This window comes from Hevea brasiliensis, chromosome 8 (assembly GCF_030052815.1).
Source record: "Hevea brasiliensis isolate MT/VB/25A 57/8 chromosome 8, ASM3005281v1, whole genome shotgun sequence".
NCBI classification, from domain to species: domain Eukaryota; kingdom Viridiplantae; phylum Streptophyta; class Magnoliopsida; order Malpighiales; family Euphorbiaceae; genus Hevea; species Hevea brasiliensis.
The window spans coordinates 43,004,277-43,030,161 of record NC_079500.1 but is presented as its reverse complement, the minus strand read 5'-3'; the positions used below and the strand labels follow the sequence as shown (position 1 = coordinate 43,030,161).

Here is a 25,885-nt window from a genome sequence, read left to right as displayed (position 1 = left end):
TCGGGCTAAGAAGCTACTTGGGAACGAGAGGAGGACATGAGGAGACAACACCCACAGCTGTTCAGAGATTGATATCAGGGTGTCATCAGCTAAGGGTTAAGGATGCAAATGTGCCTAAGACTGCATTTAGAACCCAGTATGGGCATTATGAATTCCTGGTGATGCCATTTAGGTTAACAAATGCTCCAGCAGCATTCATGGACCTTATGAACCGTATCTTCCATCCATACTTAGATCGATTCGTAGTGGTCTTCATTGATGACATCCTGGTGTATTCCAAGGATAAAGCAGAACATGATGAGCATTTGAGAATTGTTCTGCAGACTCTAAAAGAGAAGAAATTGTATGCTAAATTGTCCAAGTGTGAGTTCTGGTTGAATGAGATTGCATTCCTTGGACATGTAGTATCAGCTGAAGGGATCAGAGTGGATCCCAAGAAGATTGAAGCAGTGATGGAATGGAAGCCTCCCAGAAATACAACTGAGATCAGAAGTTTCTTGGGGTTAGCTGGATATTATAGATGATTTTTATATGGATTTTCACTAATAGATGCTCAAATGACGTAATTAGTACTCTAGAATATGAAATTTGACTGGAATGACAAGTGTCAAGCCAGTTTTGAGAGGCTGAAGGCTATGTTGACAGAGGCACCAGTGTTAACACAGCCAATGTCTATAAAAGACTTTGTAGTCTACAGTGATGCCTCACACAATGGGTTAGGGTGTGTACTCATGCAAGAAGGGAAAGTGGTCGCATATGATACCAGGTAAAATTTCGAGACGAAATTTATTTAAGGGGAGAAGAATTGTAACACCCCTATTGGTATAGCCTGGTATATTTCATCGTCTGGTGACGGTGTCATCAGGACAATTAATGGGATTAGGGCCACACTTAAGACAACTTGAGAAGCCATAAACACAAATAATTAGCAATGTTTAATTAGTTAACTATAAATAAGAAAAACAGAACATAAGAGGTTAACGAGCCGAGAGTCACAGCGATGAGTGACCTCCTGAACGCATCGCAAGTCGCTTTTAAACTCAAATTTCAACCGTAAAAGTGACGCCATGTCCTTAGGACCTTATGAACACAATGGAAAAGAGAAAATCACGAAAAGAATCATTAAGTCGGTCAAATAATTAGGTCGTGAGCGGAAGAAATATTGGATTATTTGCAAACCGGATGAACATGCGAGGGCAATTTGGTCAATTGACCTTAGAGTCGACTCGACCTAATCATCGAATAAAATCGGAGAAAAGAAAATTTCGGAATCGAGAATTAAATTAAAGAACTAATAGAAAAATAAATAAATAAAAAAAAAAGAAAGAAGATGGAAAAGTCAAAGTGATGACATCATGCATGATGTCATAAAGGCTTAATTGATTTATTTTATTAATTTGAGAATTTTGGTCTTCCTAAGACATAAAAGAAAAGAAAAGAAAAGAAAACAAATATAATAAAGTCATCTTCTTCATCAAAAACGTGACTCTCTCTCCCTCACCCTCTCCCTCACCCAAAACCTCCATTAAAGCTCATTTTGAGCTTGATCAAATCCCTAATTCCACCATAGAAAAATTAGCCACCATAGTTAAAGCTTATCTAGGCAACTTGAGAAGAGGATTGAGCAAGAAAGAAAGAAGGAAAATTTGAAGGAAAGGAGGAAGAAAATTGCTACACAAAGGTTAGTATGCTAAACTCTTTATTTATCCATTCAAATGCATATGTGATGGTTGAAAGTGAGCTTAGAACTTGATTAAATGAAACAAACATAGGAGAATGACCATTGCTGAAATTTGGCCTGGTTGAAGGGAGTATGAATTGAATGAATTTAATGGGTTTGAATGAGTTTAGAAACCTTCCTTAGTTGAATGATTAGCATTAAAACCATTAAGTGTGATTAATTGCACAATTTGAGTGAATTAGGGTTTGAATGTTAGGGTTTTGAGGCAAAAATTTGGAGAAATGCATAAATAGCATGTTTGACCTATTGTGAAATGAAATAATGGTCAATTATGACCAAATAAGTTGTGTGGGAATTGTTGGAATAAAAATCAAATTCGTAGGTCAATGGTCATGCTGCTGGCAGCATGACCAAACCCACTTTGAAGGACCAAAACTCAAATTTTACAAGCCCAATTGATATGCTACTAATTGGAGATGAAAATAGACATAAAATAGCACAATTTTCATTGAGGAACCATGGCCAAAAACTGACCAAAACTTGGTGAAACAATTGACCAAAGTGAAGTGATAGCAGGCTGCCACTGCACTAAATTGACCAAATGAACAGTAACTGTTTATTTGGTCATAACTCGAGTTAGACAGGTCAAATTGACCTGAAATTTGGCCAGGGGTTAGAGGGCATATAGATCTAAAACTTTCATGAAGAACATCACCCCAAATTATGCCATTAACCCATTCAAATTATTGAGCAAAGTTAGGCTACCAAACCTGCAACTCTGCAGAGTTTTCATTGAGCAGCAATGTTTGGATGGCTATAACTCCCTCTAGAAAACTCGGATTTAGGTGATTCTTGAACCGATGGAAACCTAAGACATAGTAGAACATTTCATATGAAGAAAGTGAGACCAAATTATGAACTTAACTTGATCAAATTATTGACCAAAGTTGGACAAAAATCTGCCGGAACCCAAAATTGCAGCATGAACAGTGCACGTGAACAGTAAACTTATTTTGACCATAACTTGAGCTACAAAACTCCGATTGAGGTGATCCAAAAATGAGAATACACTTAAGACAATAAGAAACATTTTCTATGAAGGAAGTTTTGTTGAATTCCAACAGTAGATCGACCAATGGAATAGTGCAACTTCGTAGAACCAAAACCAAAAATTGGCAATTTTGCCAAAATGACCTAAGCTTTAAACAAATGACCAAAACCAACAAGTTTGGTGACCAAAATGTGCTATGTGGGTGAAGTTGGAGTTCCCATACCTATTAAGCCTTAGAAAGTCAATAATTTGACTTGAATAGTGTAGTGAATAGTAACCCGAAACACAAAATTTCGAGAACGTCGAATTTAACACGTTAGAGCTAGGTAAATATGAAGTTAAGTTTATTTTGGATTTATTTTAAGTTTTAGTACTGAAAAATTGGAAAATTTCGTGTTTCAGTGGAAAAGAATACCGGGACAGAACCCGAGGAGTCGAGTCAAGGCCAACAGGCGACTCGTTTGAGGTTTGTGCACAACATATACTTTTATAATCATCTTTTGCATATCGTTTTGAATAATATGAAATGTTGGATTATGGTATTCTTATGATGTTTGATCTAAATTGTTGAAAATTATTGTGTATATTTGAAATGACAATGTTTAGCAAATTGTTAAGATAAGTTTTAAAACCACAGTGTCATGACCATATATTTGAACACCTCACTAGCACGACTAGTGGAGGTAATTAGTTTCGAATTTTGATTCCTTCTCTGGAGAAGTGTTGAGGTGTGCCAGTAGAAGAGAATGTGAATGGATATCCATATATTTGAGCTAGCTAGCCTTGTGATATGATTTCTCTTTAGCCTCTGGCTATTGAGATTCATGTGATTTCTCTTTAGCCTCTGGCTATTGAGATTCTATTTGTTTCGAATGGCATGATCTAACTGTGGGTTTTATGAAATGTGTTTTGATACTTTGAAATGAACTTGGTTTACATGTAAATCTTACAATGCATGATTGTATTTAATTTTCATGTTTAGCCAAATTTTTGAATGAATGTGCTTTAAGTTTTGCATAAAGATTATTTTAGTATATTGTGCACCACTGAGTCCTAGTACTCAGCGATAGCTTTTATTGCTATCGCAAATACAGAGACTAGAGGAGCAGCAGACTGAGCTGCTGAGGTGTGTGAAGTCATCAGCTTGAAGCCTTCGGGTATAATTTATACCCTAACTGTAAATACTCCTTTTGATGTATATATTGCACATAAATGTATAGACAAGTAAAAATGGGTCTTGAGCAGTTTGTACACAAATTTGTATGAAGTTTGTAATAAAGTTTAGTTTGTGTTTCTTTTGATATAAATTTGGAAGGTTGTGTATAAATTATTTTGTTTTTAATGAAATATGAATGATATTGATTGACAGTATTTTGAGAACTATTGAACTTGTGAATTTTGAGAAATTGATTGAGTTTGATTGTGAAACCGAAGTAGTGGTTGAGAAAAACTTTTAGAAGTGCTTTTTACAGGTATTCGAAGAACGGTTTTCTCAAAATACAGAGGAAACTCTGTCAAAATTTTTATAAAATTTACGGAAAACTAAAATGGCCAAAAATATTAATTAGTTTTAATTTCAACTAAATGTTTTAAATACTTATTAGAAATGCTCACCACTTGTCAAAGATAAGAAAATTGTTTTAAAATCCCTTGTAGGGTATTTAATGAGTTATTGGTAGGTGAAGTTCGGTAGTTCATTAGGTATTCTACGGGATCATGTTATGCCTTACAGAGGGGTAAGGTGTGACAAAAAGGAGAGAAAAAAAAGGATGAACATGGGGAAGACACAGAGGTTGTTAAGAGAGAAAACTTTGAAAAAGCCAATAATTTCACATGTTGAAGAAAAGGGTATTTCAATTAAGGACAAAGAGTTTGTGGGAGAAAAATTACTGAGTAGCGCAATTAAGTTTGGGAAAGAACTGAATCAGAAGAAGAATGTGAGAATAAATACCTCATTGAAACGAGGAAATCCTGACTGTGAGAAAGACAAAAACTGGGATGTAGTATTTGAGAATGGTCAAGAAAGGAGAAAAAGGTATAGAAAGGGGAATTCTAAAAGTGAGAATGGCATAGCTAAGGGTTCATTGCCAGTGACACCCCCAGACCTGCCTCAAGAATTCAAGAAGAAGATCAAGGAGATGCATGGTACTGAATTGCAGTTAGTGATACAAAAGGCAATCACGGACACTGATACACAGGATGCTCAGAGTCGTTTATCAATGCCCAAGAGGCAAATACTATGTGAGTTCTTAAAAGAAGTTGAAAGGGAAAAGATAGAAAAGAATGAAGAGATGAAAGTGCAGATCATGATCGATCCCATTCTTAAACTTAGTGACATGATTTTCAAGCAATGGAACTTGGGGAAATCAAACGGGAAAACTTGCACGTCATTTGTGTTTCGCACTCACTGGAATGATTTCAAGAAGAAGATTGGAGTGAAAAAAGGCGATATAATTCAAGTGTGGTCTTTTTCGAATTGAAGAACAACTTTATTTTATTTTGGTAAAGGTTGAAGAAGAAGAGAATGAACAAGCTAATCGCAGATGAAGTGGCGCAATAATTTTCTTTTTGCTTCAATTTTAAAGCATATGTATGGAAAATTGAGGAATCTATGTTTAGTTAAAACTTATTATGTCTAATTGTGGATATCCATTGGTTGACAACTGTAAAGAGTTGAGGTAAAGATTTTCTATTAATTGACATCTTCTTCAAAGATAACAGAGTTTTTTTGTGTTCATGTGCCAAACTTTTTAATGACTGATGGAAATAATTTCAAGGCAATTTTATTTTGTTAAGATTTTTCCGCAAATCTGATTGTTGTAGGACCAAATTAAAACACTAAAATGAGCTGGTTAGTTTCTTAATTCCTTTTCCAATTTTATTTTATTGCACCTGTTTTAAGTGGCTTCTCAATTGTATTTTTGAAGTGAATGGTGGATGTCATGAAAGTGGAGAGAAAGTACAAGCACGTAGACCTATGATAATCATGCATATGAACGATATTTTTCCTTTAAGAGTCGAATTCACCTCGTCATATTGAATTTCATGGGCAACAACCCAATGACAATACAACTCCAATCTCTCATCATGAAAAAAATGATCCAGCAACTTCAATCTCTGAACGAGTGCGTGACTTCTGATGAAGAGCTCCAACTAACAATGAAAATGGGTTAGCTTTTAATTATAAGAGAATGAGGGTGAGTCAACAAATTTACACAAATGCCTGAATTAAAACAGCAGGCAAACCTATAACATTTATTAAGCTCAAAGATTGTCTAAGGGAGTAAAAAAAAGAAACAAAAAATTACATTTTCCTTTTGGCAAAAAGGACAAATCTTGTATGACTCAGATCCCGTAGGCTTGGGATTGGGTTAGTGTTCCTTGCGGAGAAACAATAATTGTTCTGTATATAACCTAATTCATGAATTTCCGGCAATTTGAAGCTTTACATAAACAAGGAACTTTGAATTCATCAAGCTCATCAGGATCAAACAAGTAATCGTATCTGCCAGAAATGAGTAGAAAAAATGAATTTAAGAGTGAAAAATATCACAAATTCCAATGTTTGAGAGTGAGAGAGAGAGAGAGAGAGAGAGAGAGAGAGAGAGAGAGAGAGAGAGAGAGAGAGAGAGTTAACGTTAGCTCATCACCAGCAGATACATTTGTCTTAGCAATAAGTACGATACGGCTTTCATCATCACCCACACTCATGATCCTTGCATAGCAGTTCGGCATACACTGTATCAAGGATAAATTAAGACTAGTAAAGAAGATGAAACCTTAACCTTGAACTAATTAATCAAAAATTACAGGGTGCCACAATATGAAACAGAAAAGGTTCCAAGCATTTAACTTAGGATTTCAAGTAATAAAGTCAAATATATGTTGTGTGACATGAAATCATATACATAGGAGACAGCCGAAGCAGAATGCAGGAAATGGAAGATCTCCCTCCAACAGAAGAATAAAAAATTCCAAGTTTGTTAAAAACAACTTACTGAGTGGTTTATTAGGCGTGCAATGTTTTTGTCAGTGGCATCTACCAGTACCTCTTCGCTGATCTTGAAAAGCCGCAAAAGAAAATCATATCACAGCTTAGTCCTCGGAAGAAAAAAGGTAGAAGAAAGAATGGGATGCAAAAACTGCAGATAGATTAATATTGTAATTTAAGTGATAATATGGGAGGAAGGAGGAGGAAAGCAAGTTCAATTAAGAAAAATGCTTGCAAGAATTTTTATCACCAGAATGGTCTCAAATCCATCTGGTGCATACCTCCCTAAGATCTGCAACGCCAGGTTGCACTTAACTTGAACCACTTGAATATTATAAAAGAGTAATAGTAAAAAAATATATATCCATATAGCCAACCAACTAGTTAATGATTAAGATTTAGTTGTAGCAGTTGTTGTAAACTCACGTAGCAGTCTTTGCCTTCTAACCGGTAGCGTGCCTCCCGAAGATCTGCAATGCTGCGTCTCACCTGTTCACCACGATATTCAAGGACCTGGAGACAAGCACGTGCTCACTCAGACATGGACACACCCTCATACGCAGGTTATTGCATAAAGAAAAACATTGCTTTCAGATAGGTCAGGCTCTCAAAATAAGTTGCAGCATGAGTGTGGAGGTGCAAACAGATACCATTTCATTTTTGAGAAACACCTCTCTCATTTATTTTGCATATGTAATACATTTGTAAAGTTTCAAGACTCTAAAGGATGTCTCACTGGAAAGAGTGATGCCTGTGTGCTTTTAATAGCATATGTTTGTTCATACCACCAGTCTACTATATTTTTACACAAAAAATACTTCCTATAAGCAGGACCATTTTCGAGTTTTAACTGAAATAACATACCATTTCTCCTTCTTGAATGTTTCTCCGTGCAAAAAGGCCCCATCCATGTATCCCAGATCTACCAAAGCAAACTCGATCATTTTCAGTTCTCTGGGGTCACATGCACACAAAATAACAGTTGGAAGAATAATATAGAAAGTAACAGTTTAACAAACAAAAACTAAGAATGGAGATTTGCCTGCAAGTGGTAAAGCCTCTCTTTGAAAGAACAAAAACTTCTAGGCTCTTCAACTACCTGTCGACCAAGAAGAACAATCACGTTACTACTAGATTGAATGCTCTTTCCAAATTAAGAGGTACAAAAAGATAACAATCCCATATGATATTGAAAGTGGAAGAAAACATTATCTTATGATATTGAAAGGGAATAAAACAGAAACTTTACTCTGAATGCATTCAAACATTATCAATGAATCATATCAAATATATAACCAATAAATATATGAAAAATTCTTTGCCTATTTGTTTTTGACACATATTATATTATTATTTTTAAAAATAAAAAAATAATTAAAATTTATTTTTAAAATATTGTAATAAATAAATTGAATAATTGTTTATTATTTATAACACTTAGAAGTAAATTCATCATTGAAAATAAATACTATTTTTTAACAAAAATATCTCATTTCAAATAAAAAATAAAATTAAAATAGCTATCAACTAATACGAAAAAGCTCTAAAATAAAACTTTAATTTCAAATTTTTGTATGATTTTTCATTAATATTTTATTTATTATTTTTAATTAAAAATTTTATTATTTTATTTTAATGATATATATTGTACAAGATAGCATGAAAATCCTATCAAGGATATGATTGGAACTTAATATCTACTCTTTTCATTTCTTTTTCTTTTCCTTTTTTAAGAAATTGTCATCACTTTTAATATGGGAATCGATTAGATTAGCCGATTAATAATCTCTGAAATTTTCTGAAAATTTTATACTGCAGTGTGATTATTATGTTACATATTAACATTTAGTGACCTGTGCACAAATACCTAAGATTCCTAAGATTGAGTTGCTTGAACTTATGATTATTGTTTTAAAAAAGAAGTACGATTAAATATTATTAACAAATAATTAAGAAAATGTCATCAGGTATATAAAGTTATATTGTTCGTTAAATTCATGTTAATCTTATAATATTAATATGAATATTAAAATATTTTTCTTAAAATAATTGAATGAAATTTAAATTTATTAATATACATTAAATTTGGCTCATTAGTAAAATTATCACAGACAGGTAATGATTAAAATAAAAGTAATAATTTATTATTATTTATTTCTATTTATCTCTATCTGTTCCTATCTCATCAACACTTCTAAACCTTCTAAAATTATGATTACCTATCTCTCTAGAACTTTACACTAAACCCAAAAAATACCTCACTAGGAAAATGAAAGGGACACTCAGAGATTAACCCCTTGAGCTTTCTCTAAATTTTTCTTTTCCTTCTCCCTATTTTTTTTCTTTAATTTCAAAAAATTTATTAATATTTAATCAAGGTGAGGGTTCTTGATACTTCATGTTCAAGATTAATGCCATACTATAGTTGGTTCATATTTATATACTTTAAATTAGTCTTATACGTTCATAATTTGCATATACATGTGATCAATTTGAGGATAATAACAACTATGCATATGTTCTTATTTCTGACGCTTCATTTTTAATTAATTTTCATGTACTTTTTTTCCATAAAAATTATATTTGTAATCTTCATGAAATTTTGATAATTTTAGCTTCAAAAATCATAACAGCTCTGCATATGTTCTTATTTCTGACACTTCGTTTTTAATTAATTTTCATGTACTTTTATTTCTATAAAAATTATATTTGTAATCTTCATGAAATTTTGATAATTTTAGCTTCAAAAATCATGAAAAAAGCTTTTAAATTGAATAAGTTATGACTATCCAAATTTAGGGTGTCTACAAATCATAATTTGCAGTACAACCGAATTTCAAGGCTTATATTTTCCTCAATTATTCATTTTTTTCTGTGATTCTTGTGTCTAAAATTAAATTCAAGATCTTGTCTAATTTTTTTCGTTGGTTTTATGCAAAAAATATTTTATAGTTTGAGAGATATCTTAATTTTAAAAAAGTAGTACAAATTTATCACTGTTAGAAATTTCGATTTTTGTAAATTATTTGTTAATGATGTTGACCTGATTATTAATTTTATAATTTAATATGATGTTTCATCTTACACCTATAATTTTTTTGTAATTTTTATACTTGTTTAGATATTTTTAAAAATTCAAATATAAAGAAATAGTGAATTTATTAATTTCATGTTGGTTTATATATTTTTTATTTTCAAGTTTTAAATTTTATATTGATCTGATTTTAATGATATATGTGATATAATATAGCATTATGAAGTGTTAGGAATAGGTTAAAAGACCTTCAGCCATTAGGTAATTTTAACTAAATAAAAGTTTAAACCACTTAAAATCTTAGTGTTTTTCAATACAATTTGTTATTAATTTATTTCATAATATAAATAAAATTTGTAATTAGCTCTAAAGTATCAAGCAAGAGGTCATAATTTCTAGGAATTTCCACTCAAAACATTTACTTAAAGGGAAAGAAAACTCAAAGAATTTGAATCACTAGAATTTCTGCATTAGTAGAAGAATATTTTATTTACAATTTTTCAAGTTTCACATGAATGCAAGTCTTCGTAAACATGAGATTGTACGTAGAAGCAGAATTATTTTCAACTCTCTTAACCTTTCGCTAAAGGAAATTAAAGTAGTCATATTAAGACATTGGTAAAATTATTCAAGCACAAGTCACATCTTTATCACTCTCCAGATTTTCTCGGTGCTTCTACATTGGCTTTCAAGAATGTTGAAACAGAAATCACCACTAGGGAAATTTTTTCTATTATTAGAATTAATAGTCTTTTGTTTATTTACTATATTGACGTGACGATTAAAATTGTTCTTTTTATGTTATTTTTGGATTTGATTTGTCATTGCAGAGACTTGAAATTCAGGCATTGGTAATTAAAATTACATTTAATATTTTAGATTATTTCAATAATCGTCGTATCAGCATATTTTATGCAAACATTGAAAATCTTTTAAGGATATGATTAGAAAGCATTTATTGATGTTTCAGTTAATAAAACTAACTAGTAAATCTACTTCTTTTAACTCTTATCAGGATTTAATCACCTTTCAATGTGTGTAAGCCTATAGGCTATACAGATTAATTAGGGAAGAGAAATCCAACCTGTTTTCACAGTACATTATATTTCAACGTGTGTTTTTGGTTTAATTGCATTGTTAAATTCATGTTAATTTGTAATATTGATGATGAATATAAAATATTTTTTCTTAAAGTCACTGAATAAAATTTAGATTTAGAAATACAAAATAAATCTATCTCATTAATAAAATTGATGAACACTCCCACTATTTAGATTAGAGACATAACATCTAAAGATGAAATTAGATCTTTTAACAACAAACAAGGCAGAATTGATAACCAATCAAGACACAATAGTAGCTAGGCTAGAGCACCTTGATTATAAAGATAAAATAAGCAAGTGGTCAAATTGCTTAAGTCCAAGTTCTATTCAAGAAATAAAGAAGAAATCATAAAACTCTCATAATTGACGGTAATGGCCGAAAATCAATACTCTCTCAAGGTTTGATCTTAGCTATCCCTATTTGATGTAGAAAACAAGTATTTATATGAATTACAAATAACTAATCTGCCACATGGCATAAAGAAACAAAAATAGAATATTCTAAAGGCTAGGCTCCAAGGTCCAATTGTGTGAAATTGATCCATTTGTCCTCCAAAGGCCCAAGCCCAAGCCCAATCTGATCCTCTTGGCGCCTCCAAAGTCTACTAACCAAGCTTTGCAACTCTGTTACCCTTGCTCTTGTAATTGGACCCTTGAACAATGGAAGTGGCTTCGGTGGTGGTGTCTCCTCATCATTCCCCCCTTCTTGAAAAGAATTCGTCCTCGAATTCGGCCCTGCATCAATAAAAGGAGAAAGATCAGAAATATTAAATGTAGCACTAATGCCATACTCACCTGGCAGTTCAATTTTGTAGGCGTTATTGTTGATACACTCTAACACCTTGAATGGACCATCACACCTTGGATGCAGTTTCGATTTCCATTGGTTTGGAAACTGTTCCTTCCTAAAATGTACCCACACCAAGTCACCTAGCTCAAAAACAAATACCTTGCGGCCTTTGTTAGCATGAGAAGCATATTGTGCATTTTTCTTTTCAATGTGTACCCTAGCTTACTCATGTAATTTTTAACCAATTCAGCCTTTTTCTTACCATCTAGACTATCAATATGATCAATAGGCAATGGTAGTAAGTCTAGTGGTGTGAGTGGATTATATCCATATACAAGCTGAAAAGGTGAAAATCCTATGGAAGAATGCACAACATGATTATAAGCAAACTCAATAAATGGCAAACAATCTTCCCAAGATTTCAAGTTCTTTTGGATCATAGCATGCAATAGAGTGGTTAGAGTCCTATTCACTACCTCAGTTTATCCATCAGTCTGTGGATGACAAGTAGTGAAAAATAGAAGTTTAGTGCCTAACTTACCCCATAAAACTTTCCAAAAGTGACTTAGAAACTTAACATCTCTATCACTAACTATCGCCCTAGGTATGTCATGCAATTTGACAACCTCATGAAAGAACAAATCAATAATATGAGTGGCATCATCAGTTTTATGGCATGGAATGAAATGTGCCATCTTAGAAAATCTATCAACAACCATAAATATGCTATCATGTTTTTTTTTTGTGTCCTAGGTAATCCTAATATGAAATCCATGGAAATGTCAGTCCAAGGTTCTTTAGGCACAGGCAATGGTGTATACAACCCATGTGGCATAACTCTAGACTTGCCCTTTTTACATTGCACACAACTAGAACACAATTTTTCAACATCTTTTCTCCTCTTAGGCAAAAAAAAAAATGTTCATCCAAGATGTCCAAAGTTTTTGCCACGCCAAAATGGCCCATTAAACCCCCACTATGCTATTCTAACACAAGCAAGTCACGTATAGAACACTTAGGCACACAAAACCAGCAAAGTCATCATCATTAGCATACAAACCTTTCATGAATTTAAACCCTAGCAACTTTACATCAAGTGTAGACAAAAGTGAGTACCTCCTAGAAAGTGCATCAACAACAACATTTTCCATTCCTTGCTTATACTTAATCACATATGAAAATGAATCAACAAAAGCAATCCATTTAGCATGCCTTTTACTCAACTTATTTTGATTCTTAAGATGCTTCAATTATTCATGATCTGAATGTATGACAAACTCTTTAGGCCACAAATAATGTTGTCAAGTTTCCAAGGCCCTAACAAATGCATACAATTCTTTGTCATAAGTAGAGTAATTCAAGGCAACACCATTCAATTTCTCGCTAAAATATGCAATAGGACGTTTCTCTTGCATCAGAACTGCACCTATACTTACACCACCAATATCACATTCAATTTCAAACATTTTATCAAAATCAGGTAAGCTCAATAATGATGCAGTGCATAATTTTTCTTTCAATTCAGCAAATGCATTTTCATGCTTCTTTTTCCATTCAAACACAACATCCTTTTTCACAAGTTCATTCAAAGGAGTAGCAATAGTACTAAAATTAGGCATAAATCTCCTATAGAAACTAGCCAATCCATGAAAACTCCTAACCTCATATGCATTTTTAGGAGTTGGCCAATTCCTAATGGCTATGACCTTTTGCTCATCTACTTTCACACCTTTGCTACTCACAACATAACCAAGAAAGACAACTCTATCTAAGCAAAAAGAACACTTCTTCATGTTAGCATACAATTTTTCAGATCTCAACACATCAAACACATATCTCAAATGATGTAAATGCTCATCCATATTTTTGCTATAGATCAAGATGTCATCAAAATAAACTACCACAAATCTGCTAATGAATTGTCTAAGCACATGGTCCATTAACCTCATGAAAGTACTAGGTGCATTAGTTAACCCAAATGGCATAACCATCCACTAATACAACCCATATTTTGCCTTGAATGTGGTTTTCCATTCATCCCCCTCTTTTATTCTAATCTGATGGTAACCGCTTTTCAAGTCAATCTTTGTAAACATACATGCACCAAACAACTCATCAAGCATATTATCCAATCGAGGAATGGGATGTCGATACTTTACTGTGATTTTATTGATAACACAGCAATCTACACACATTTTGAATGTCCCATCCTTCTTTGGTACAAGGAGCACTGAAACCGCACATGGACTCATACTTTCACGCACATAGCCCTTTGCCAAAAGCTCCTCCACTTGCCTTTGCAGTTTTTTTGTCTCCTCAGGATTACTCTTATATGCTGGTCTGTTTGAAATTAGATCACTCGAAATGAGGTCAATTTGGTATTCTATTCCCCAAATTGGTGGCAAACCCAAAGGAAGATCATATGGAAACACATCCCCAAATTCCTGCAACAAAGAAATAGCACCACTAGGCAAGTTTTGATCAATGTCAGATAAACATAAATTCACCTCCCAGTACATAAGCACGCAAAGAGGTCTCTCCCCTTGTAAGGCTTCCCTCACTTCTTTTCCTCTCACATACAAACTCATTTTCTTCTCTCTACTCTCCTTTTGGCCCGAGCCCTTACTCTTTTCTTTTTCTTTTACTTCTTTTGCTCTCACTCTCCTCTCATTTTTTCTCTCATCAAGCTCGGCCTCTCTCAAATTTTCTCTCCAATCTTTCTTTTTCTCAACCGATTTTAAGATCCTCACTTAGTCTTCATGCACTTGAGATGGTGACATAGGAAGCAAGGTGTAGGTTCGACCATCTTTCAAAATTGTATATTTGTTCTTTTTCCCATCATAAACCACACTTCTATCAAATTGCCATGGACGGCCCAACAACAAATGGGTAGCTACAATAGGCACCACATCACAAACTACCTCATCATGGTATTTCCCAATTCTAAAAGGCACTACATCCTGTTTGGTAACTCTCAATTTCCCACAATCATTAAGCCATTGAAGACCATATGGCTTTGGATGCAAAGTGGTAGGCAACCCCAATTTCTCAACCAATAAGCTACTAACAACATTGCAGCAACTACCACTATCCACAATCACACTACATAATTTCTCATTCACCAAACATCTAGTATGGAAAATATTATCCCTTTGCACCTCATCTCCATCACCCAAACTAACTTGTGCACTCAAGCTGCGCATAGTGATAAGGACATTACCATCCATGGGAGCTTGCTCTCCCTCATCAAGATACTCATCATCACTATCATCACTAGCACTCTCCTCGGCCTTTTCTTCACCACTCTCCCATTCTCCATCTTCTCTAATAAACATCACTTTCCTGTTTGGACACTCATTGGAATAATGCCCCCTTCCCAAACACTTGAAGCACTTCACATCCCTTACTTTATTTTCCACTTTCTTATTTTTCTCTTCTACTTTTCCTTCCATCTTCCTTTTTCCTTTCCACTCCTCCTTCACTTCCACTTTAAGTGTTCCACTCCAATTTGGTTTTCATGGTGCATTGGAAGCTGAATTGTATGATGATTGAGTGTTCCATTTACTTTTGGTGGCCCACTTCCTCTTCATCTCCTTTTCTGTTTTGATGGCTACTTGCATCATTTGCTCTACCGTTCTATAATTTTGCAAGTCAACCATGTAAGCAATTTCGGGATTCAACCCATTCAAGAATCGAACCATGGTGGCCTCTTCATCCTCCTCTACTTTAGCCCTAATCATGGCAATTTGCATGGCTTTGTAATACTCCTCCACACTCCTACTTCCTTGGGTAAGTTGCTGCAATCTCAACATCACCACTCTTCCATAGTGTGGCAGCACAAACCTTTTCTTCAAGATCTCCTTCATTTTGGCCCAAGTAGTAACACCCCTCAAGCCATGTCATCTCCTTATTGCAAGTAATTGATCCCACCAAACCAATGCATAATTCCTTGAACTCAACTGCTGCCAACTTAACTTTCTTCTCCTCACTACAATTGTGGCACTCAAAAATCATCTCAATCTGCCTCTCCCATTCAATATAGGCTTTGGCATCCTCCTTGCCATGAAAAGGAGGTATTTTTATCTTTATGCTTCCTACATTGGCATCAACCCTCTCATGGTGCATCTCTTTCTCACCATAGTCATCAAATCTAAGTTGTCTTCCTCCTCTCCTACCTCTAACATTTCTCCCCCTTGGTGGCCAAAACCTCCTACCATCAAAGTGATGGTTTCCATAGTCAAACACTTCCTCAAACTCACCATCATACCAATTCAACTCTTCTTGCCTCCATCCTAGGTTCTACCCGAATTCCCCTTCTAACTCTACCTCCATCTCCCACATGCACACCTACTTACTCCCTCCTATTTCTGTTCTCCCTCTCATTACCCATCATATATTCTATCATCCTATTCACATCAGCTCTCAAACCCTTCAACTCATTCAAGTCTCTTCTCATACTTTGCAATTCTTCATTATGAGTGGCTGTTTGGAGAGAAAGTCTCTCAAATTGTTGTGCCATAGCCTCCTTATAAACCCTTTCAACTTTAAAATTCCTCCTCTCAACTCTACTACTACTACTACTTGTGTTTTATTCCATTTTGCTGCAAAGAAAATAAGGTTAGAAAATAAATGGCTCACCCTCTCAAGTATTTAGCACATAATTAAGCTTTTACCCTCTTATGTACTCACCACTCTTGCCTTTTACCACTCAATTTCTTTCCTACGCTTCTTTTAAGAACCCCAAACACAAAACAAACAAAAAACTCACAAACTTTATCAAAATAAGACATAAATAAAAATATGTAATGAGACACATAATCAAAGAAAAGAAGACTCCAAAATTAAAGCAATTAATATAAGTGAAAAGATTTCATAGACTAAAAAAAAACTAACAACCTAAGGATCAAATTGTTAGTAGTATGCCCTAGAGCATATCATTTTGTATGTATCTAGTATATATTTTATTAATAAAAGGCAATTTCACTTTTCCATTTACATAATATATTTATGTGTAATATAAAAGGTCCATTGATATTTTGTTAGAAATTCTATTCTTAAGTTGTTAAGAATGTAAGTGACAGTATTTCTGGCACAAAGTATCATAAATTGTTTCACAATCGAGGATACTTCACAAAGGACATGACTTATCCAGAAAGATTATAATCATGTTTGTTCCCAAGGTATTTGTATGAGATATAAATAAGATGGAGTGATGAGTCTCATGCCACATAACAAACATGATAGACACTTATACATGATAAGTCGACCAAACCAGTGACGCTTATGATAAGCACATAGAGTTTACTCTTATCAATGCTTTGTCATATATCATATTAGTGCATATAATCTTTAAACCTGAGATAACACAGTTATCTTGTATATAGATGGTTTGAGTTTAATACTATTTTCATACTTGTACTGTGTATGAGTATATGGGTATGTGTTGGCTCCGACTAGTTATATATGGAGATAGGTATTGATCAAGATGGAATCTATTACCCTAAGTAAATAGGGATAAAATCCTATGTTGATTTAATTATTCTTGATGTTTCAAGTTCCTGGTAAGGACAGATAGATTTAGCCAGAAAAGAGTTTCTGATGAGAAAATCCAATTAATCAAGAACTAGAATTAAAAGAGAACATAATGCTTATAGCAAATGGGGTTTAACATTAACCATGACTCCAGCTCGAATTGGAATTTTGTAACGGAGAGATTCTAGTTCATGGTAACATATGATTAAAAGTTCATTTAAGATATTCCTTGTTACTGATTGGTTGGCCATGGCACGCTATGTTAGGTGTCAACTATGTTCTATGAGATGCCTAAAATGATTTAGAGAAATCATTTATGATAAGAAAGAGTTCTGATGATATTAAGAGTTAATATCATATCTCATTGCCAATTAGTGATGAGCCTAGTGAGCCACACACGTACACAAGTTAATCACCAAGTAAAATGTGATTTAATTTATTAATTAAAAAGTTTAATTGATTAATTGATCTCTCGTCAAAGGAAATCAAATTAATGTCAGGTCTCTATGCCATCCAGTCTTATTTCCGATCTCCCCTTTATAAATATTGTGGAAAATTGTTTAATAAAGTTAAGGTTGCAGTCCAACTTAATGGTGTTTCCGAGCTTAAGAAGTTAAACCAAGTTTTCAATTCTGATGATCTAAAGTTCTACCCAGTGTTTGGTTCCACCTTAGGCTGATCTTATGCTTACAATGTTTCTCCGATCTCTTATACTTAGATTAATAATCGTTTTAATTTAGATGTTCTAATATGTTCAAATAATTAAGTACTCATACAATTTAGACATTTTCCGATCTTAACAAGAAATTGAGCAAAAAGACTTCATTTCATTCCAAGGTAAACATTTACAAGTCATTCGGCTGGAGGATCTCCCCTAGCCTGATCTCTCGGTACATTTCGCTCATTCTCCCTCTCTCGCTCTGATTCCTCCTCACTCTCCTCTTCGTCTCGAGGAGCCAGGTCCACCATCCAAGAGAAGTCTTCCTCAGGATAACGCCTCCTGAGCTCAGCCAAAAGGTCGCTGTGGGCGTTCACATAAGCACCAGCTTCCCTCATCACAAGCTCTTCTTCTTTTACTCTAAGTTCTTCAGTGAGGCAGGCAACGTCAGCAGTTCGGAGCGCCCGAGCCTCTCTGAGTTCATGAGCATGTTCGGCCAATTTATCTTCGTAGCACTTCATTCGACCTTCGAGTTCGGCAATATAATCTTGGGCAGATGAAAGTTGAGCTTGGGCAGAGGATGCGTCCTTAACCGCCTTTAGAATTTCCTGCCTCAGAAGATGAGCTTTTTCCCTGATTATATGATGGTTCACTAAGCTCTCTACGCTTAAACTCATTGACTAGGGCAAGAGATCGTTAATACTACACGAGGTCAACCTGTTCCAGTCCTCCTGGAGGCATATGGTAGCACCCAGAACTTTGGCTAAACCCGGATTCTCCCAAATGGATCGGTTCTTCTCCAGAGAGTGAATGAGGACCTGGGCACCACGAGAAAGGGTCCTCACAGCAGGTTGGGAAGGTCCCCCTTCCGCACTCGAAGCAACTAGTGGAGGTGGTGGCTCTTCTTGTCGAGGGGGAGAAGGAGCTACCTCTACTTCAGGGACCGGTTGTACCGAAGGTCGAGACGAATCTCCCGGCACTTCTCCCGATTCCCACCTTGGCGTTTGCAATGCCGCGACGATCTTCATTTCTCGCACCTTTCTGGAGATCTCCCTCTTTCGCTTACGGCTCTCCTTGGAAGCCTCACCGCCCACCATACCTACACAAAGAGAAGTCAGTGAGTTCACTAAGGTTCAGAGATCAAAGATGGGGAAGGTACCAGGGCCAAGGTCAGAGAGCTAGAGCTTGCATCCTTCATCGGTGATCAGCCGCATCATCCAGTGTTTCAGCTCGGCCATCACCGCATATAAGTAAGAGAACTTCTGGGTAGCCGCCAGATCCTTAAGTTCCATTACCATGGCACCCTCGTCCTTACTCAGGGCGATCCTCTTCGAAATCGGAGGGACCAGATATTGCCAGCTATGGGGAAAACCCTCTTCATAATCAGAGCCGAGGTAGTTAAAGCGTTGCAACCAAGATCAAATCTTCACCGCACGCTTCATTTGCAGAATCGCCCACAATGCTGACAGACACTAGGACAGTTATGACAGTCTTGTGCTTCTGAATCTCCACCGTTGATCTTACTCGTAAGGATAAACCCAGAGCCCTTGGATCAAAAGGGAGACGACAGGACCAGCGCCTTTTGTTCCTGGCCTTCAGATCCATCTTGACAGGAAGACCCCGAACCATTAGATTTGAAAAGAGAAAGGAAAAATATTCTGAATAGGATCTCAACCGTCTATTTTGATTCTCTTTAATTCTCAGACATCGGATTATGTCCTTCTAGATCCAAACCCTCCGCCTCCCCTGATGAGATCCTGACCCTTCATTGGGCGCACCCGTTCCCTATAAATACCTGCATGTAATATTATAGAGGGGACGGACGAAAAGGGTGGTGATTATAGCAGAAAGGCTCTGAAACTTGATTCAGTCTTGCTACTTTGCTATTTTAAGCTTTCAAAAATAGAGAAACTTCAGAAACCAATTTTCTAAAGTATCTTCATTGAAGGAGTGTTGGACGCTGAAACTCTTCATTTTCAGTTTGCTCACTACTCTGCGATACCATTTGTCAGTTTCAGCTTCGTCTTCATCATCTTGATATCGACATTTTATTCTCCAAGCTTAATCTCATTCCAACCCGATTACTGTCACTTCGGCTCAACTGCATTCTAACTTATTATTTGTTATTTCAAAGCAAGCATTAGTCCCCAGACTATTATCTCGCAGCTCTACAATATTTGTGGCTCCATAATTAGTTCAATAGACTCAATCCCCCATAGGTAAGTGTCTAGACCGTTGCTTTATCAAATGCTCGCTTTTTATTTTCTTTGTTTTCATGCTCGTAATTTTCATTAAGTTCAGTTATGCTAAAGAGCCCCACGTAGATAGTTATTCTCTTGAGTTTACCTTTTATTCATCAGTTCATGTTATTTATTTTTTCTTAGCCTTTATTACCTTCGAATATAGGTGTTCTGGTTACGGGTAACATGTAGGTAGTTTAATAAAATGTTGGTAGCTGTATCTCAACACGAGAGTTTCCTTAAACAAATAAAAATAATAAAAGTTTGGATAATAAATAGGAGGAAAATGTTATGAAGTTGAACTACTAAACAAGCTCAGGAGATAACCTGGTATAGCGGGGATTGAGGTAAGATCGGATCCCAGACTAGTAAACGAAAGAGAACATTGCATGCTAAAGAGTACTGGTAAGGCGATCACAAAAGAGATCGGCAAAAACTCAGTCTGGTATCCCTTCCCTAGTTATAAGGCATTAATGGGTTAAGAGAAGCATCGCTTGGGTTCCTGACGTCTTCAGGTGCCAGAACCCTTAATCTAAGGTTTTTACGATATACGATCGTAATAAATATTTTAAGAGGTCGGGGGATAGTTCTTACCCGATCCTCATTCAAACAAAAAACACAGGAGATCAAAAGATAGTTCTTATCCGAGATCCTTCATTAAAAACCTAAATTAAAACACTTAAAGAGATCGGAGGAGAGTTCTTATCCGAGATTCCTCACACTAAACCCTAAATTAAATACTTAAAGAGATCGGAGGAGAGTTCTTATCCGATCCTCAACCAAAAACTTTAATAAATATGTGGAGATCGGAGGAGAGTTCTTATCTGAGATCCCTCTTTAAAATCTTAAACCGAATACTTTAAGAGGTCAGGGGAGAGTTCTTACTCGATCCTCATTCAAACAAAACGTGGAGATCGGAGGAGAGTTCTTATCTGAGATCCTTTACCAAATTTTAAACCAAAAGAGATCGGGGGAGAGTTCTTACCTGATTCTCGCTTAAATTAAAACAGGGAGATCGGAGGAGAGTTCTTATCCGAAATCTCCCAACCCTTAATAAATATATCTAGAGATCGGGAGAAATTTCCTGCCTGAGCTCTCTTAACAAAATTCAAACTAAATGACATGACCCTAACACACAAGACAAATTCACTAAAACACTTACTCACCAAAGGGCCATCTCACGAACTTGTGTTCCTGGGCAACCTAAAATGAGTGAAATATCAAACATTCCTCTATTTTGCACAAAGGATTAATATCATTATTATCCCAATCCCCTAATTACCCTTTTAATTCATGAAAGAGCATTAAATTAAATCTGTTTACCCTCATTGAAGGACGAGGCGGGGTGCCTAACACCTTCCCCACCCGTATATGGACCTCGAACCTAGAATCTCTGTTTTCGAAGTGGTTTCATTTGAATTTATGAATGGTTTTCTTTAATTTTCCTCAAAATTAAAGTGGCGACTCCTCACTCTTTCCCACTTCGGTGAGTGTTCGTCCAGGCGACCGCAAAATACCATGCAACAGCTTGGCGACTCCACTGGGGAGATTTTTTTAACTTATCATTTAGAGGTCGAAGAATAGATCTAGTTTTATGCTCTTATGAAATGAAATCATAATTAGGGGGAGGTTTTCATTTGCAAAATTCAAAAGTCTTGATATATCAATTTGTTATTATTCTAACCATTTTTGCTCGTCATATTCCACACAGCAACTCTCGTCAAAACAAAAATGCAAAAAAACTGTCCCCCTCACGAAGGGAAGAGGTAAATATGTCCCTTCACACACTGAGTACTTACACAATGTCCTCACACACTTCAGCCCTATACCCAGGCTTTCTCACCCTTTAGAAAGTAGGAGGAAGCCATGTAACCGTACCCGTGGGTTTTACCCTATTAGTATCCGTGAAGGCTTCTGCTCAGATTGAAACTCGTTCTATTTACTGTGATACCCATGGAACTCTCCCGTTAGTATCATGGTGATGGAATGGGGCTCTACTGTTTACAGTAGGGGCAATTTGGGAACCTGTGGCTTTTAGAAAATTAGACCTTGAGCTAAACTATCACAGTAGCTGAAAGCCGTAGCAAACTACCTCATAAGATAGAACTATTCAATTAGATAGCACTTACCCGGTACTAGGATTCTCCCTATTGTAGGACAAAAGGGACATATTTGTTCTCACCCTACTCTGTTTGTGTTTTCTTATGTTTTTATTTTTGAGGGTAATCTTGGATCATACCGTTAGGAGGATCTACACATTTTCCTAGTTTGATAAATGTGTAGGTATCACTCCACTAACAGTATAATTCAAGATTACCTGAATTTGTCCTGCTAATTAGTTTTCTCCACAGGCATCACAGAATTAAGGTCTGTAAAAGAATAAGCATCAATTTTAACATGGCATCCTCGAGTCAATCGGCAGAAGAAATTCCTAGACCAGAACAGAATGCTAAACCATGGTCCGAACTGCCTCATAGTTCAGTGCCTCCACAAAGTGATGTCACCAAGACAAATGCTAGCCTATTACCTCCATTAGACCTAAGTAAAGTCGAGGTCAGAATGACCGATCTCGAAGGTCTATCTAGTAGTTGGAGGTCGCTTCCCGATCACGTCAACGCAAAGTTTGAGGAAAAATACGGAAGGATCGTGACCTTGATACGGGTCAAAGTTCAAATTCTAGTGCTAAAGGCCATATTGTCAGTTTGGAACCCCAAGTATGCGGTGTTCTCCTTCAATAACATTGATACGACCCCCACTATGGAAGAATATTAGGCACTGCTAGAAATTCCTTATGTGACACAGAATTGAATCTACCTACACCTCGAGCATAGGCAGACCTGGAAATGGTTCACGCATATATTGGGAATTCCCCCAGAGGAAGCGAAGGCAAGAGAAACTGTCAAAGGAAACACACACGGGTGGTATCAGACCTACCTCAAGAAGCAGTTGGACCTATACATCCGAGATGAACAATGGGAGCAAGCTTCATTGGCACTAGCTTTGGGGATCTACGGCCTGATCTTATTCCCTGGGCCTTCGGGAATTATAACCTGCAGTGTCACAGAGATATTCTGGGTAATAGAAAAGCAGAAGGTCAACCCAATACTTGCAATCCTTGCAAAGACTCTGTTGACTCTTACTTACTGTAGACAACAAGGCAAGGGATCCATTAAGTGTTATTCTCAATTATTGCACCTCTGGATCATCAGTCACATGTGCCCTATAGAGACAAAGGGGTTAACTTGGTACCCAGACCAGCCTCTTATTGAGAAAATGACCAGATTAGTAATTAGCCCAAAGGACGAACTACAGTGGCAAGAGCATATTTTAAGCTTCAACAGTCACAACTACTGCTAGAGGAAATTGTGGGGGCCAGGTCTACCTATTTTGTTCAGCACAGGGAGTAATTATTCAGTATCGCTGATTGGAGTAACCGGATATATGAGTTACGTCCCAGCACTGGTAATGAGGCAGTTCGGTTCAACTCAGTCCGTGCTCAATATTGAAGAATACCATCAAGGTCACTTCTACCATGAGCTCAGTAATGAGGAGGAATTAAAAGTGGCCCGCAAATCCTGGGAGAGCATCACTATGATGGAGAGATTGCCTAAAGGTTCGGGTGCCACAGAAAATTATCTCAAATGGAGGGCCAGCAGGGATCAAGGATGCCCAGCTGCCGAGCCAACGAAACTCGAAGGAAACATCCCCCATCAGAACATCTTTTCAGAAGAAGCTAACGCTCGTTTGGTCGATTCTCTACAAAGGGCAGATACCAAGAACCAGCAATTACAAGAACAGATAAGGCAGTTGGAGAATCAACAGCACATCCTCAGAAGAGAGGTAAAAAGGCTGAGAGAAGAAGCAATGACCGAAAGGGCAGAGTTTGAAGAGCAAGAAACGCGGTGGGAAAGGGAAAAGATCTCCCTCCAAGCTACAATAAGAGAGGCAGAAGTTCAGAATGGCAAGCTCCAAGAGAAAATGGAATACCAGGAGATACTCATGGAAGAGAACAAACAAGAGAGCAAAAAGAAGAAGCTTGAACTGAAAGCACAACTTATCAATGATATTCTGAAAGAGTGTGGTAAAGAAAGAAAGGAAAAAGAAAGATAAGCTACTCTACATCAAGAGCTTAGAGAAAATGTTGACCAGCTGGAGAGAATGATAGCACAAGGGAAACAAGAGCTCTTGTCAAAATCCGAATATGCCCTAAAGATGTTTGACCCCGCCAGACAAGAAGAAAGACTTCACGAATATCTCAAAAGATGTCATTACATTATAAAGAGTCTCCCTGATCCTAGGCCAATGTAAAGAGTGCTATGTATGAACTATTCAATCAATGAAATAGCTTTGGGCCATTGTTTAGCAAAATTGTGAATGAATAGTATGACTCCCATAGGAACTACCCTCGCTAGGATTATGCGAAAGGTTGAATGTGCCATATGGACAAGTATCATAGACACGCATTCAATCCAGTCATTCACCGTCAGACTATCGAGTGATGCCATGATAAAATGGATGCAATTATTCTTCTGCAGATCTCATTTCTGACTTTCAGATGCCACCATATCCTTTGTCCGAAGCAGGACCTTTAAATTTTCACAAAATTTGAAATTCATTTAAAGACTTCTTTTTTTTACCTTCTCCCACAGGAAATCAACATTGCTTCAAGCAAAGCAAGCCTGACCAAACAAACAGTTCAACCAAGACGAGTGTACTTAACGAGATCACGAACGAAGAAGCTAATGGAAGATCAGGAGCAAGTCCAGAACCTGCAGGGACAAGTTTTCGAATTGAAAGACCAAGTCTCAGAGCTCATGAGATTAATGAGGGAGATGTCCCAAAATAAGCCTGCATCAGAGCCCAACTTGCCACTACCTCCCCCACCTCCTACAACGGTTGATTCTCACCAAGCTTCAACCTCTTTTACTTTTCAACCACCTATTCTGGATCCGACAATCACTGTCAATCCAACTCCCTTGAATAATGACCTACCCTTCCCTTACTACCCGGCTGTCCCAAATGCCGAGCCACACCCTTCAATCCTGATCCCTCTGATTCATTCTACCCCTCATTCCTCGACTGGGGGAATATCTCATGCAGTAGGAGGAGAAAGTAAAATGAGAGAAAATGAGAAGTTATCTGCCCTCGAAGAAAGATCAAGGGCAATAGAGGGCTTGAACATGTATGGTTCAGTAGATGTATCATCACTGAGACTGGTACCAGATGTGGTAGTACCACCAAGTTCAAGGTCCCGGACTTCGACAAATACACCGGGAACTCAAACCCTCGCATTCACTTAGCTACTTACATTGCTAAGATGTCCGCTCTGACAGAAGATGGTAGACTCCTGGTCCACTTCTTCCACGAGTGTCTCTCCGGGATAGCCCTGAGATGGTGCATTTAGTTAGACAGGAGCAAGCTGTGCTCTTGGAAGGATTTGGCTGATGCCTTCTTAAAACAGTATAAATTCAATTGTGACGTCACCCCCACAAGGAGAGACCTCCAAAATCTAGTGCAGAGAGATAGGGAAAGTTTCAGGGAGTATGCCTAGAGGTGGAGAGAAAAGGTAGTAGAGGTGTATCCTCCGGTTACTGATAATGAACTCTGCTCCTTGTTCATTGAGACGTTGAAGGCTCCATATTTCAATCTGATGATTGGAAACACCTCCAATAGCTTCTCAGACATCATTCAAGCTGGCGAGAGAATCGAAGCTAACCTCAAGATAAGACGATTGTAGGAGGTGACTGAGAATCCTGCCAAGAAGACTGCTAGTTTTGGCAAAAAGAAAGAAGGTGATGTGCACTC

General features: G+C 36.6%; 1 protein-coding gene and 1 pseudogene across 1 annotated transcript; one reads left to right on the top strand and one right to left on the bottom strand.

Annotated features, from left to right (window-relative positions):
• Positions 1 to 4,507: 4,507 nt before the first annotated feature.
• LOC110666197 (putative B3 domain-containing protein At3g24850) lies at positions 4,508 to 5,212 on the top strand. Its single transcript, XM_058150776.1, has one exon. The coding sequence runs from the start codon at positions 4,508 to 4,510 to the stop codon at positions 5,210 to 5,212; it is 705 nt and encodes a 234-aa protein (XP_058006759.1).
• Positions 5,213 to 5,886: 674 nt separating this feature from the next.
• On the bottom strand, positions 5,887 to 7,984 carry LOC131182129 (histone-lysine N-methyltransferase ATX5-like; annotated as a pseudogene).
• Between the last annotated feature and the right edge of the window lie 17,901 nt (positions 7,985 to 25,885).

What these genes read in the sequence shown, in the direction of transcription:
- LOC110666197 (XM_058150776.1), top strand. Translation starts at nt 4,508, where the DNA reads ATGGGGAAGACACAGAGGTTGTTAAGAGAGAAAACTTTGAAAAAGCCA.